Source organism: Strigops habroptila, chromosome 2 (assembly GCF_004027225.2).
Source record: "Strigops habroptila isolate Jane chromosome 2, bStrHab1.2.pri, whole genome shotgun sequence".
Classification (NCBI taxonomy): Eukaryota; Metazoa; Chordata; class Aves; order Psittaciformes; family Psittacidae; genus Strigops; species Strigops habroptila.
The window spans coordinates 119,738,511-119,751,384 of NC_044278.2; the positions used below are offsets into that span (position 1 = coordinate 119,738,511).

At 46.0% G+C, this 12,874-nt stretch overlaps 1 protein-coding gene across 6 annotated transcripts in view; it reads right to left on the minus strand.

Annotated features, from left to right (window-relative positions):
* MYO7A (myosin VIIA) overlaps nt 1-12,874 on the minus strand; it is a 107,885-nt gene that overhangs the window by 54,137 nt on the left and 40,874 nt on the right. For 4 of the 6 annotated variants that reach the window (XM_030477021.1, XM_030477019.1, XM_030477020.1 and 1 more), the window contains exons 3-9: nt 11,949-12,062; nt 10,756-10,908; nt 7,011-7,028; nt 3,659-3,843; nt 2,710-2,831; nt 689-831; nt 130-243 (exon numbers count right to left, since the gene is read on the minus strand). In XM_030477021.1, coding sequence (XP_030332881.1) covers nt 130-243; nt 689-831; nt 2,710-2,831; nt 3,659-3,843; nt 7,011-7,028; nt 10,756-10,908; nt 11,949-12,062 — 849 coding nt within the window. The remainder of the gene's footprint in view (nt 1-129; nt 244-688; nt 832-2,709; nt 2,832-3,658; nt 3,844-7,010; nt 7,029-10,755; nt 10,909-11,948; nt 12,063-12,874) is intronic. The other 2 variants (XM_030477022.1, XM_030477018.1) reach the window with 1 other exon arrangement.

The window sequence follows — 12,874 nt, forward strand, 5'->3', positions numbered from 1 at the left end:
TCCTGTGGCTAAGATTCGGGAAGCAGCAAAGCAGCTCTTGGCTGTGGAGGAAGCAGCACCTCTCTTCTTTCTTGCTAACAAGCTCTCACCACATCACCCCACCAAACCTCTGCTTCGTTGTGCTCTCACCATCGCAAGGTAGTTGTAGTCCGTGGCTTTCCCAAGACCCAGCTTCTTCTTCTGCTCCATTGTCATTCCTCTCAGCATGCAGTAAAACACGTGGTAGTTCCTCTCATCCTGGGCCTGCAGTAGAAAAGCAAGTGTCATTCTGTGAGAAGAATGGCACCATGAAGGTTGTAGAATCACAGACTGGTTTGGGTTGGATGGGACCTTAAGGCTCATCCAGTTCCAACCCCCTGCCACAGGCAGGGACACCTTCCACTAGAGCAGGTTGCTCCAAGCCCCTGTGTCCAACCTGGCCTTGAACACTGCCAGGGATGGGGCAGCCACAGCTTCTCTGGGCACCCTGTGCCAGCGCCTCAGCACCCTCACAGGGAAGAGCTTCTGCCTAAGAGCTCATCTCAATCCCCCCTCTGGCAGATTAAAGCCATTCCCCTTGTCCTGTCCCTACAGGCCCTTGTCCAAAGCCCCTCTCCAGCTTTCTTTTAGCCCCTTTAGGTATTGGAAGGCTCTTATAATGTTGATGGACCAAGTGCCACCTCCCTCGCTTTGCAGATCTATACCTCACCTGCCTGCAGACCCGGGACTTCTCCAGCAGGTACTGCTCAATCTTTGCCCCCTCGATGGCTCCCCTTTTGTTGAAGTGGATATCGATGTACTTCCCAAACCGGCTGGAGTTGTCGTTACGGATGGTTTTTGCATTCCCAAAAGCTGCAGAGAAGAATTGCAGTGGGTTAGAGAAGACCTGATGTGGGGAGAATCATGGATCTGGTCTCATGGGCAAAAAAAGAGCGAAGCTGAGAGGGTATAAAGCAGCCCCAAAGCCTTTCTCTTAAGTTTGGCTGGCTCAATTGCATCTCAGTGTTGGGAAACAGGATACACCTCAGATGACTGTCCTCGGAAATACAGAGAAGCACAGAGGAGGCATGGGAATGGGGTGACCTTATCCAGGAAGAAGGGCTAGGATAACAGGATTTTGGCAGCAGCTGATGAAACACAAGAGGGTTGAGAAAGGCTGGCAGGAGGATGCTGCAGTGTGTGGGAAATGACAGACCTGCTGGTGAGTGATTTGGTGACTGAGAGGGAAAGGAAAGAGCTTGTCCTTTAGGGAAATACAGAGGACTAAGCAGGAGACTTCTCCGTGCAAAGAGTGTGCAATGAATGGTACCCGTGTCCATCCTCTGTGTGGGTTTGGACCACTGGCGTAAGTGCCCTGACCAGCATGCCCTGGAATTTATGCTTCAGAATTGATGGAGATGCATTTGAAGTTCAGAGCCTCTATTCCCTTCAATCCTAGCAGTGATGAAGTGCGTGTTCAAAATCACCCTGTGTGCATGCCATGGACTATGGTGCTTTACAGCACCAGTGCTCAGGCAACCCTGGGATGCCCTAAGAACCTCATTGCATCCTCATGTCATGACTGAAGGAAGCTCCAACAGAACACAGAGATGGAAATCTCAGCTTTTCTTGTCTGCTCTGTTAATATTATGCGTGGAAATCAGTTAGGATATTCACATTCCAATTGATTCCTAGGGGGCTATTCACCATGGAAAACTCTGCTCTCTGTGAGTAGCAGGGAAGGTAAAAATAATGTTATTATTTAAGGAACATGCTATTTTCCCACATAAGTGTGAAAGATCCATCTGGCATCACGTTGGGGCCAGAGGGGCAGATGACCTCTTTAATTTACAGACATCCAATTAAAACAGTGGGGCTGATCACAGTAACAGCTTGCCAATGAATCTTTTAAAGCCATGAGATGATTCTCATTATCCGGTTCTTTCTTGAACTGCCTTTATTCCTTATTCTGCATTCTGCTGCCGTTCACTGATCTTGGAAGGAAAAGGTGGGATTTGCTATTTTGTATTGCCAGCGTAAGGTGGTTAGTCTGTGAAGCTCTGGTCAAATGAATCTCATGTTCTACTGAACAAGCAAAGAATAGGAATAGGAGTTTTGCAACTGTGGTCAAATGGAACAAGCAACTAGTTAAATGCAGCATTTACGTGGTATTGGTGCTCTGCATACAGTTATAATTCCAGTGCTGGAAGAGGTGGTGAGGTTTTTGTATTCGGTGATTTTTGGAATCCCAAACTACACAGGGAATTAGGGAAAATTCAGGTTTCTGTTTGGAAATTTTTGGGAAAAAAAGTACTGATTTAAGTGGAAAAACTCCACATTTTTCAATTTTAAGTGAATAAAACAATTGAAAAAACTTTCAGGTCAGCTGAAATGTTTCACTTTCAGCAACAGTTGTCAAAAATAGTAATGGCAAATTTGAGAGCATGAATCAGAGAATATTAGTCTTGTGAAAAATAAACTCAGACAGAAAGAAACTGAATATGTTTTTTCACAAATGTTCACATCACTGCTTTGATTGTCTTATAGAATCATAGAATGGTTTATGTTGGAAAAGACCTTGAGATCATCCAGTTCCAAACCCCTGCCATTGGAAAATATATGCTTTTTGTCACTTTTTGAAACTCTAAATGCAACAAAAGTGACTGATATTTGGCCACATTTTGTGTTTTCTGACTCTGGTTTGGGTTTTTTTTATTTCCCATTTTATTTATACATCATCTGAGGCCTCACCTTCAAGGATGGGATTTGCCTCCAGGACCTGCTGCTCAATCCAGGAGTGCTGACCACTGATTGCCGCCAGGAACTGCAGGATCAGTTTTGTGCTTTCTGTTTTCCCTGCTCCAGATTCACCGCTGTAAAGACAACAGGAATCGATGTCAGTGGAAGCCCTGCTGCATCCCTGCCAGTGTTCCTCTCTCTGTCTCCAAAGAGACCACTCTCTGTGCCTTTCCTCTTAGCATAGGTAGGATGAGGCCACTAAAGATGGGTTTCTAGCATCTCAAGGACTCATTGTGGGACAAATGGCAGGACACAGCTTCCAGCCAAGGTCCAGATTTGCTGTGCAGTCTATTTGGCCCAAGTTCTTCCTTGGGTTTGGGTGTCTCCAGCAAATACTATTGTTCAATCAGCACTAAGAAGGGCATGTCGAACTTTCAGGCAGTGATTTTCTGGGTATCATCACCAGACCATAAGCCTGTGTACCAGGGACTAGCTGGTCCCATGGGGCATCTTAGAATCATAGAATGGTTTGGGTTGGAAAGGAACTTAAAGCTCATCTAGTTCCAACCCCCCTGCTGGGATGAACCAAGATTGATCAGTCCAGAGCAGAGCCATGCAGGAAGACATCATTGTAGCATTGTGAACAACCACGGGTCCACCAATCAAGCTTGTCCCTGGCCCTTCCTTGTGCAGAACGCATAGATCTTTGCATCTTTGATGTCTGTAGGAGTATTGAGTTTAAATTTAAAAGTGGAGGTTAAAGATGAATAAGAGATCTATTGGGAAGTGGGGTAAGTACCAAAGGATTGATGAAGCATCTTTACAAGGAACAGTGAGTACAAACAGAGGCGGGTCATTCAAATTTCTGGTTCCATTTGATAAGCTGTTCCCTATCAACCACATTGCAAAGTGCTCATCATCCACTTCCAGGATATGGCCCATTTGGAGATTCACAACTCACCTTATGATACAACACTGGTCCTTGTTGTTGCGCTGCATGTTGAAGTAGCAGTTGTCAGCAATTGCAAAGATGTGTGGTGGCATCTCACCAATCTTTTTGTTGGTGTACAGGCGTATCTGCTCAGGTGAGTAGATGGGTAGGAGCTGGTAGGGGTTTACTGCCACCAGTATAGAACCAGTGTATGTCTGCAGGAGAAGCACATGAAGGTTTAGGGGGACAGTGAGATATAGCTGAGAGGCTTTGGTTGCTTGGATGGAGTGTGGAAACCAGAGAAATAAAGGCATTTCACATGCTGGATGAAAGATGATGGTCAAGTCAAAGATGCAGGGTGGAACCTGGAGCAAAACTGGAACATAAGTCCCAAACTATCTAAACCAGTTCATACTCTGCCCTGCTCATGCACAGCATGGATTCAATTCATATTGTGGATGCTCTTCAGTTAAGATTCAGAGCTTCAAGTCAAGCTCATATTTGCAAAATGTACCACCAGAGCCAGCACATATCCACACATACCTCCTGCATTTCACAAATTATGAGAAACTAGAGATGAGAGAAACCTTAATACCATTGCTGTATCTCAATGCAGGACCAGATGGATCCAAACCATTCCTGACAGATGTCTGTCTAACCTGTTTTTAATTATTTCTCCACAAGAGAGTTTCTAAGCCTCCTTCTGCAATATGTTCTTCTCTACCATCTCTGTCTTGCCAAACCTATCCATGCTGCAGTTTTAAACCTTGTTCTGTGCACATGGATATGGCCCACAAAGTCCTGACATACTGGAAATAGTCTTTGGTCCATCCCATGCTCTCTGTGGCACTCAAATGCACAAAGCTGTCTTAGAATCATAGAATACTAGGTTGAAAGTGACCTCAAGGACCATCTGGCCCAACCTTTCTTAGCAAAGCATGACCTACACTAGATGTCCCAGCACCCTGTCCAGCTGAATCTTAGCAGTGTCCAACGCTGGAGAGTCCACCGCTTCCCTGGGGAGATTATTCCAATGGCTGGTTGTTCTCTGTCCAGGGTCTTGGGCAGCAAACCCCTTTGTAGTGTCTTGCTCTTTCATTTCTGCTCTTCCAGGAGTTGTTTCTCTCAAGCCTCTCACCAAAGGACTTTTTTCATCTTGCTCAGATGCAGCTCTGATGGAGGTTTGGCCACATCCCAAGCCCAAGGCAGAGAATAAGGATTTCCTTCCCCTACTTTAGCTGTCCAGAAGTTAGTCTAGAGCAAGTGAGTCAACAGGGCTCCACCTCCAGCTAACCAAGGGACATGAGACAAAGGCTACTTTCACTCCATGACTTCAAAGGAGCCAAGTCACCTTCTCTAGGTTAACTTTTGGCAACTAAAGTTATAAGATTATTTTGATATATATTCTTTTCATATATATTTTATATATATGAATTCATTTTATATATTCTTTTCAGGGGGAAAAAATCATTTCAACAAAAACCCTATCTTTACGGGTCTTTATCTGAGTGGCCTAAAACTGACAGTAAGCCTTTGTCACAAAGCAGCAAAGAGGCACAGGGAAGGATGATTGTGAATGGAGAAGAAAATGTCTCCATGCTCTGCTGGCTACTCCTCTTTTTGTGCATATTGCAAACCGGCTGATGAATAGAACAAGTCTGAGCTGTTCCTCTTTTCTGAAGGCAGCAAAATAACTACCACTGCTGGTGAGAGGAATGGAGATTTGGAGACACAGGCTCCAGGTTGAGTTTCTCCCATCAAGCCCAGTATCCCTCAGTCGGGATGGAAAGGGATTGAGTAGGGTGAGGTGATAATTTGCCACCATCTATACTCTTCACACCAGCTCAGGCTTCCTGAAAGGCAGCCAGTAGGTGGCAATTGTGTCCCACAGCAGGGATCTGAAAGCCCTTAGGAACTCTTCACTTTCTAGCCTCATGGCCAACACCAGAGAGCAACTTTCTGTTCAGTCCCAGGTGAGGTTTGACTTTACAGTAGTAACTGAGAAAGGACACAACAGTCTTCCCTGTAATGGGGGTCTACATGCCAGTAAAGGAAAAAAGCCCTTTAAGCTCAAGAAGAAAGTTGTCACAAATCCAAAGGGTAGAAATTGGCTGTGAAATCATGTTGACTAGAAGACATTGAAATAAGGGAGCAAAGTAGCCCCAGAGCAGCCTTCAAAAGGGCCAGAGCAGGTAAACTTTGTGCTCAGAGAAGGAGTGAGCTCACTTTCTGAAGGGGATTCCATCATCAAGATCCCAAATGAACACCAAGGCTCCTTCCAGCCCTGGGTGAGATATCGGAAGATTCTTTTCCACTTCATAATCTATTACCAGGTTAATTTTAGGGACATTTCTGATCTTTCTTGAGCCTCTTCTCAAGGACTGATGCTTTGCTGAGGCCTCTGAAATCCCTGCATTTCAGTCACACTGTTCTGCCCTGCCCCTAATGCAGCCAGTGAGGCTTTTAAAGGAGTTAACCATTAGGCGCAGGAGTACTTTCTGGATGCTCTCACTGACCCTTCCCTTGTGATCCACGAAATACTTTGTCAGCATGAACTCTTGGACCATTGCTTGTTTTTGTAGGTTATTCCTAGTTGATAAATACTCACAACCCCATTCTCACAGCTGACAGAATGCAAAACTTTGTGCACTTTGCTGATGAGGGGCCAAAGGGCACCTCCAAGGAAACATTATCTCTCTGGTTTCTATTGCTGGTGGAGGCAAAGCCCTCCTGTCCTGGGAAAATAAAGCTTCACCAATAGGCAGGGGTTCTGCCATAGCTGACCACAGGAACCACATCTCAAACTCATGCCTGCATGACCTACCTTTTAATAAGCCCCAAACAAATCCCTTCTGAGCATGTTGCCCTCACTACCCAGCACACCATGGCTGACTTCATTTGGATTTTGATGGGGTTAAAGCTCTACCAAACATTACTGTGTTTTGGCAACCCCTGGAGAGCAGCAGCAGGCACTGGTTTCATCTCTAGATATTTAATCTTACTCATGAGTCCAGACTCCCCACCAGATGCTCTGGCTATTCAGCATAGTTTCTTTTAGTGCATGCAAGCCAAACCATGGGCAGCAAGCTCTTGTTGAAGTGCAGAAGTTTCTTTTCTTCAAGTTAAGTTCATTACTTAGAAGCATTTATAGCTTTAGCCACATTCACAGGTTGGGGACATTCCAGCTCTGGGAAGGTGTCACAACCTCACCATGAGGGTGAAGCTCTGCAGCAAAGGAGATGATGCTCTCAGTGCACTTGTGAAGCAGCAGCAATGGTGATGCAAAAAGTAAATGAGAATGCCACAATGGTGAACAAAAACAAGTGGTCTGGTGTAAGGCATGACAGCGGTTGCAAATGACAGTGCCAAGAGTCATACTTACCCTCCCGCCGCAGTTTGTCTTATGAGTAAAATAGGAGGGAGGAGAAAAAGGAAAAGTATATTTTATTACAGCAGAATTACACCCTCCACAAAGTTAAGGAAATGAGGAAACAAGAGGGACTGAGGTCCCATTGGAAAACTTTTACTCAGCAGGGTCAGAAATCATCTTGAGTAGTGAAGGTGAAGTCACACTGAGCTTCACCATCTTTAAGACAGAGCAAATTATACCACAGAAGAACACACCTCAGGCTATTTTCTACCCGCATGGCATCCATATGGTACCTTGGCTTTGCAAAACTGCTATTGATATTCACCACATTCAACACAAATCTACTCCTCCCAGTGCCACCACTCTTGAAAGATGGGATCTAAAGATCTTGAGCCTTCAAAAACACACGTGTAGACAGAGGTGGTTTATGTACCTCTCTATCAAGCTATGCGCTCTATGTCATTATGAGAGTGTCATTCTGATTTGAGGTTGCACTGATTGCGGCCTTGTGCCCAGGATGTGGGCTGGAGCTCCTAAGCCATTAGTGGTGTGGAGCAGTTAAAGCACAGTAACCTGGAATCTCTGTGGTGCAAATCCCTTTGTGGGATGCAGTCATCCCTTATGCAGTAGCCCCGTAGGACACATGGCGCTATCATTATCAGACCAGAAGAACTTGTAGAGAAACCACATGGTTACTGAGTCATTTTAGCCCAAATCAGTGCCCACGCACACCTCCAGGCTAGAAGCTGCCCTTTGCACTAGCCCTTATTAGTATGATGCTGCCAAACACCCTCTACCCAGTGCTCATTTGTGTTCCTAATCCCCCTGGCTGCCTGCGAATAGCTTGGTGAGGGAGCTCAGAGCTTCCATAAAGGAGCTGGATGTATTCAACAGGCAATCTGACATTGCACACATGAAATCTTACCTGAGAACCTCCTCTGTTCACTGAGTGAAGCAACAGACACTTGACTGATCGCATAGGGGCCCCAGGAGAGACACATGGACACCACTGCAAAAGCACCCAACATGATCCCGACTTTCTCAGAGAGCACTGTGGGAATCCACTTGGTACCACCACAGGGTGCCCACAAGCAACGGATAAATACATGTTCCCTGGATGAGCTACAAATTATTGGCTATCTGTACTTCTTGGGTGGCATTCAGGTTGCTTGACTTTAGTTATCTACATGAGTGCTACATCTAACCTTGAAGATGGACATGCTCTGAGCTGGGGGAGGTTGGACTGTAGACCTCCAACCTGAAGTTTCAACATAAACTCTTCTACCCAAGTTCCAGCCAGCTCTGAAGCAATCACCTCACCCAACAGGCACCTATGTTTGCACAGCTGAAAGGCAGTCTTGGCTCTGTTGGCTCTACTGATGTCTCTAGTGACTGCCATGGGTGCTTTAGGGCACATAGAGACATCACCTCAAGTATGAAGCTGCTAACTTTTGCTAGTGTATCATTATACATGGCTGTGGCTCCCTGAAGAGAGCTGCAGGGAGTAACTTAGTTCATCTAATGTGTAGATCATTTTCTGGTCATGATTCTAAATTGACAATACAAGGGACCTGGGCAACATGCACAACAAATAATGTGCATCGGTGGGATGAATTTGGGGGTCTCTATTCTCCTCCACGCTTTGGGGACCTAGAGGTGCTTTTTCAGCAGCCATGTCCCCTTCCTCTAGGATTGAAATCTATCTTTTAAAGAAGAGATGAATATCCTCCAGAGTTGGCAGCAGGGACTTGTCAACCATATGAACAGCCTGTGTAAGAGTGGTGTGTTCTCCATCACTGCCCAGCTCTAAGCCAAAGCCTATCCTATCAAAAGGCACTGGACATCAAGCAGAAGAAGCAGACTTGATAGATAAAGTTCTGGGTATGGTCTGTTAACCTATGCTATCTGGGAAGTCTGTACTGCAACTCCCTGTGCCTGAAAATCCAGTAGTCTCTACTGCCTTTTGAAATTAGATTACCAGATGGCTTTGAAAAGATTTTCAAAGGCACAGCAGGACTTACCTGAGTGAAAACTGTAGGATTTGAAAGCAATACCAAGTGTTCCGTATATTCATAGGCTGTTTGTGTACATTAGCTAGTGGCAAACACACACATGTACTCCGCACTTCTGCCCCAAGAATGTGCACCAGATTATGCAGCATACAGCACACTGATAAAACCAGCACAGACACTGGAATGTGACTCTTGTCCTGCTGGGAGGTGGGCTTTATGAAGCTATTGCAGAAAAGAGATGTAGTTCTGGCTGGCTCCCTGTAAAACCATCAGTTTCTGAATGTCTGGTTGGGTTGGAAAGGCTGCACTGGATCCACTGGGCATGACATGACTGAGCTGACCTAATGAAGGGCATTGCCCTCCCCAGAGATCAGCTGTCAGGATCTCAGGCAACCCAGAGCTAATAAGCCATAAAAACAGATGGGGAAGGTACTTTAGAGCTGTTCTGGGAGTTGCTCACTTCACTGTTCCCAGTTAGTTCATGCATGCACTTCCTCATCCTTCCTCCACCCTTTGCACCTCCAGCAAGTCATAGAATCACAGAATCCCAGGTTGAAGGGACCTCAAGGATCATCTGGTCCAACCTTTCTAGGCAAAGCATGACCTAGACTAGATGGCCCAGCACCATGTCCAGCCCAATCTTAGCAATGTCCAACAGTGGGGAATCACCACTTCCCTGGGGAGATTATTCCAATGGCTGGTTGTTCTCACTGGGAAAAATTTCCCTCTAGTGTCCAACTGGAATCTCCCCAGCAGTAACTTGTGCCCATCACTCCTTGGCTTTTCCATGGGACTCCTTGTCAAAAGGGAGTCTCCATCTTCTTTGTAGCCACCCTTTAACTACCAGAACATGGGGATAAGGTCTCCCCTGAGCCTTCTTTTCTCTCAGCTCTCTCAGCCTTTCCAGTCCTCACCTACTTGTGTTGAATGAGCTAATGGTTCAGAGGGAGAAGGAAGGCAGAAAGGCCACAGCTAGCCTGCAGTTACCAAAGGCTTTTGTATTAGGATTACTACAGCATGCACATGGCCTGGGTTGAACTGGTTATTGCGTGTAGAAGGTTAATGCATGTCCCCAAAACTTCTACAGGGGCTGCACAGTGAGGTGGCATGGACTTTGCTCATTGCCTAACACATGGGATCTTTCACTGGGGCACCCATAAACTCTGCAATGTGTCTTCTGAAGACAGGCTGAGAATGCTGGGCTGGCTCAGACTGGAGAAGGCTCCTTAAGGGGAGACCTTAGAGCAGCTCCAGTGCCTAAAGGGGCTCCAGGAAACCTGGAGAGGGGCTTTGGACAAGGGCCTGTAGGGACAGGATGAGAGGAATGGCTTTAAGCTGCCAGAGGGGAGATTGAGATGAGCTCTTAGGCAGAAGTTGTTCCCTGTGAGGGTGCTGAGGCGCTGGCACAGGGTGCCCAGAGAAGCTGTGGCTGCCCCATCCCTGGCAGTGTTCAAGGCCAGGTTGGACACAGGGGCTTGGAGCAACCTGCTTTAGTGGAAGGTGTCCCTGCCCGTGGCAGGGGCTTGGGACTGGATGAGCTTTAAGGTCCCTTCCAACTCAAACCAGTCTGGGATTCGATGATCCTGTGATTCTACAGTGCAGAAGCACTTCACCACTTGGGTCCAGGTGAAGGCAGAAACCCAAATGCTCAGTTCAGTCAGGGGGTTCCCCATATGGGTTTTCCAAAGCTAAGGAGAGCAGAGAGCGCAGTACAGAGCAAGAGGTGGAGGTGGGAGGACACTCACATAGATGAGGTGCTCCCGATAGCGGATCAGCAGGTTCCTGAGGATTCCTGCCTCATTCAGGTCTCCCAGGCGGATCATGTCCTCCACTCCATGGATGGAGGTGGGGTGCATGGGTTTGATGTGGCTGGCATTCTGCGGGGAAATCCAGTGCTCCTGAGAAGAGAGAAAGGACAGAGTCAAATGAGATACCACTGGGATGAGAGACAGAAACAGCCCATCCCAAACAAAAGGACCAGATAGAAGAACATACACATGAAAGCATTAGCACACAGGTAACAGCTTCTATTCCTGGGGCATGGCATTGACTAATTCGAAAGGTTCATAGCAGAAGAAGGAAAATATCTTTATTTTCCTTGTCCTTTGTTCTTGGAGCAGCAAAGAGACATGAGACATAAGCCATTCTGGCAGGAGCATCATCCAGGGCAGCATGAACACATAGTACATCAGGGAAGCTTTTAACAAATAGAAGATTTCTTCTTCCTTTCACACAACTACATTTTCACATCCCTGGTTAAGCCTCTGCTACAACATAATGTCGAGTAGAGAAAAGATGGTTTAGAAAAGGAGAGAGGGATGCACTGGGATGGCAAAATCTCACTTTTAATGGCAGAGTGGTTTTTAGTCTGGTCACTTCTAAAGGGCTTCAAAAGCTACTACAAATTGGACAAAAGGACCCTGCTGAACCAAATCTCTTTCTACCATCCTTGCAGGGAATGAGGGAATTTACAACTATCTTATGCTGGGAAAGCAATATGAAGGACAGAGAACCCCCTCAGATGACCCTCTGCTTGTGATAGAGATGTTACTCTAAACCAGCCACCACTGCACAGAATTAGAGGTGGGAAATTGAAGGAGAACCAGTGTTTGGGCACATCCTGTATTGGTAGGAGGCCAGGAAGGACTGGGTAACAACAGAGGAACAGCAGGTCGAGGTGGGTTTGCTCAAAGCGCTATCTAAATGTACTTTGGAGGCTTCTGTTATCATTGTACTCAAGAAGCTTCTCGACTTTTCACTCCCAGTACAGCCACAAAAGTAGGGACACAACATTGTCTTGTCTTTACAGATAGAAAATGGGCACAGTTGATTCCAAGGACATATGAGAAGTCTATGACAAAGTCAGTCATCATGTTCCTATGATCCCTGGCCTATCCAGAAGAGGTGAAGAAGGGTCCTCACAACCCTTTGTACGTACATTGCCTTCATCATCCACAACCTGGATCTGTCCAGAGTCACACAGTTTAACCACCGCTCCAATGGGGACATCGAATTCCCGTCCGGTTTTGAGGTCCATCCACACATAATCCCCCTGGAATCAAAGAGAGGACAGTTACATTCATGTCTGCAGAAACTTCAACATTCTTTGGGATACAAGTTGTTGATGTTTTGTACTCAAATCATTGGTACAAGTCAAATGACTTCCTTTGCAAATCACTACACCTCACTACCCCTGTATTTCATGGGCTTGTAAGTGGTGGTCACCGGCTGCATCCTGTAGCGAGCAGGTTACCAAGCAGTGGTACAGGCAGAAAACCCCACTCAGGTAGAGGTTTCTATCTGTGCAATGTACAAGACTAGAAAGTCACATTTAGGAGATGGTTTTGAGCTCTGGAAAGCGGAGGCTTGTGGCACATTTTTCCCTTGCAGATAAACACTATCAAATATACATTCTATTGCCTTGGAGACTAGTGAAAGGAGATGACTAAAGAAGGGTTAAGAACATACCAGAGAGGTAGACACATATACTTCTTCAGGAGGTCTCCTAGCTATAGTGATTTGTAGGTGGGCTCTTTTAATGTTTTTCAGTGGATTTTATCTGCTGTGACCAGTTGCTTCCTGAACCTGCACAAAGTTTTAGCATCCATAATGTCTAAGGAAGAGCTTAGCTACCAATAGCATGAAAAGCTGTGTCCTTTTGCATGTTCCAGGTGTTTCACTTGAGACCTCTGTGTTTTCATTTTGGAAGACACAGCAAGCAGTTGACCCCTATCCACTTGCTCCATGTCACTGGTGTGATCCCATAGACCTCTATCAGTCCTGCTGGGCAGGGACTATCTGACCATCAGCTCTGTGGATATTAAATTACTCAAATGCAAAAAGCCTTTTAAAGAAGCTGTTTTC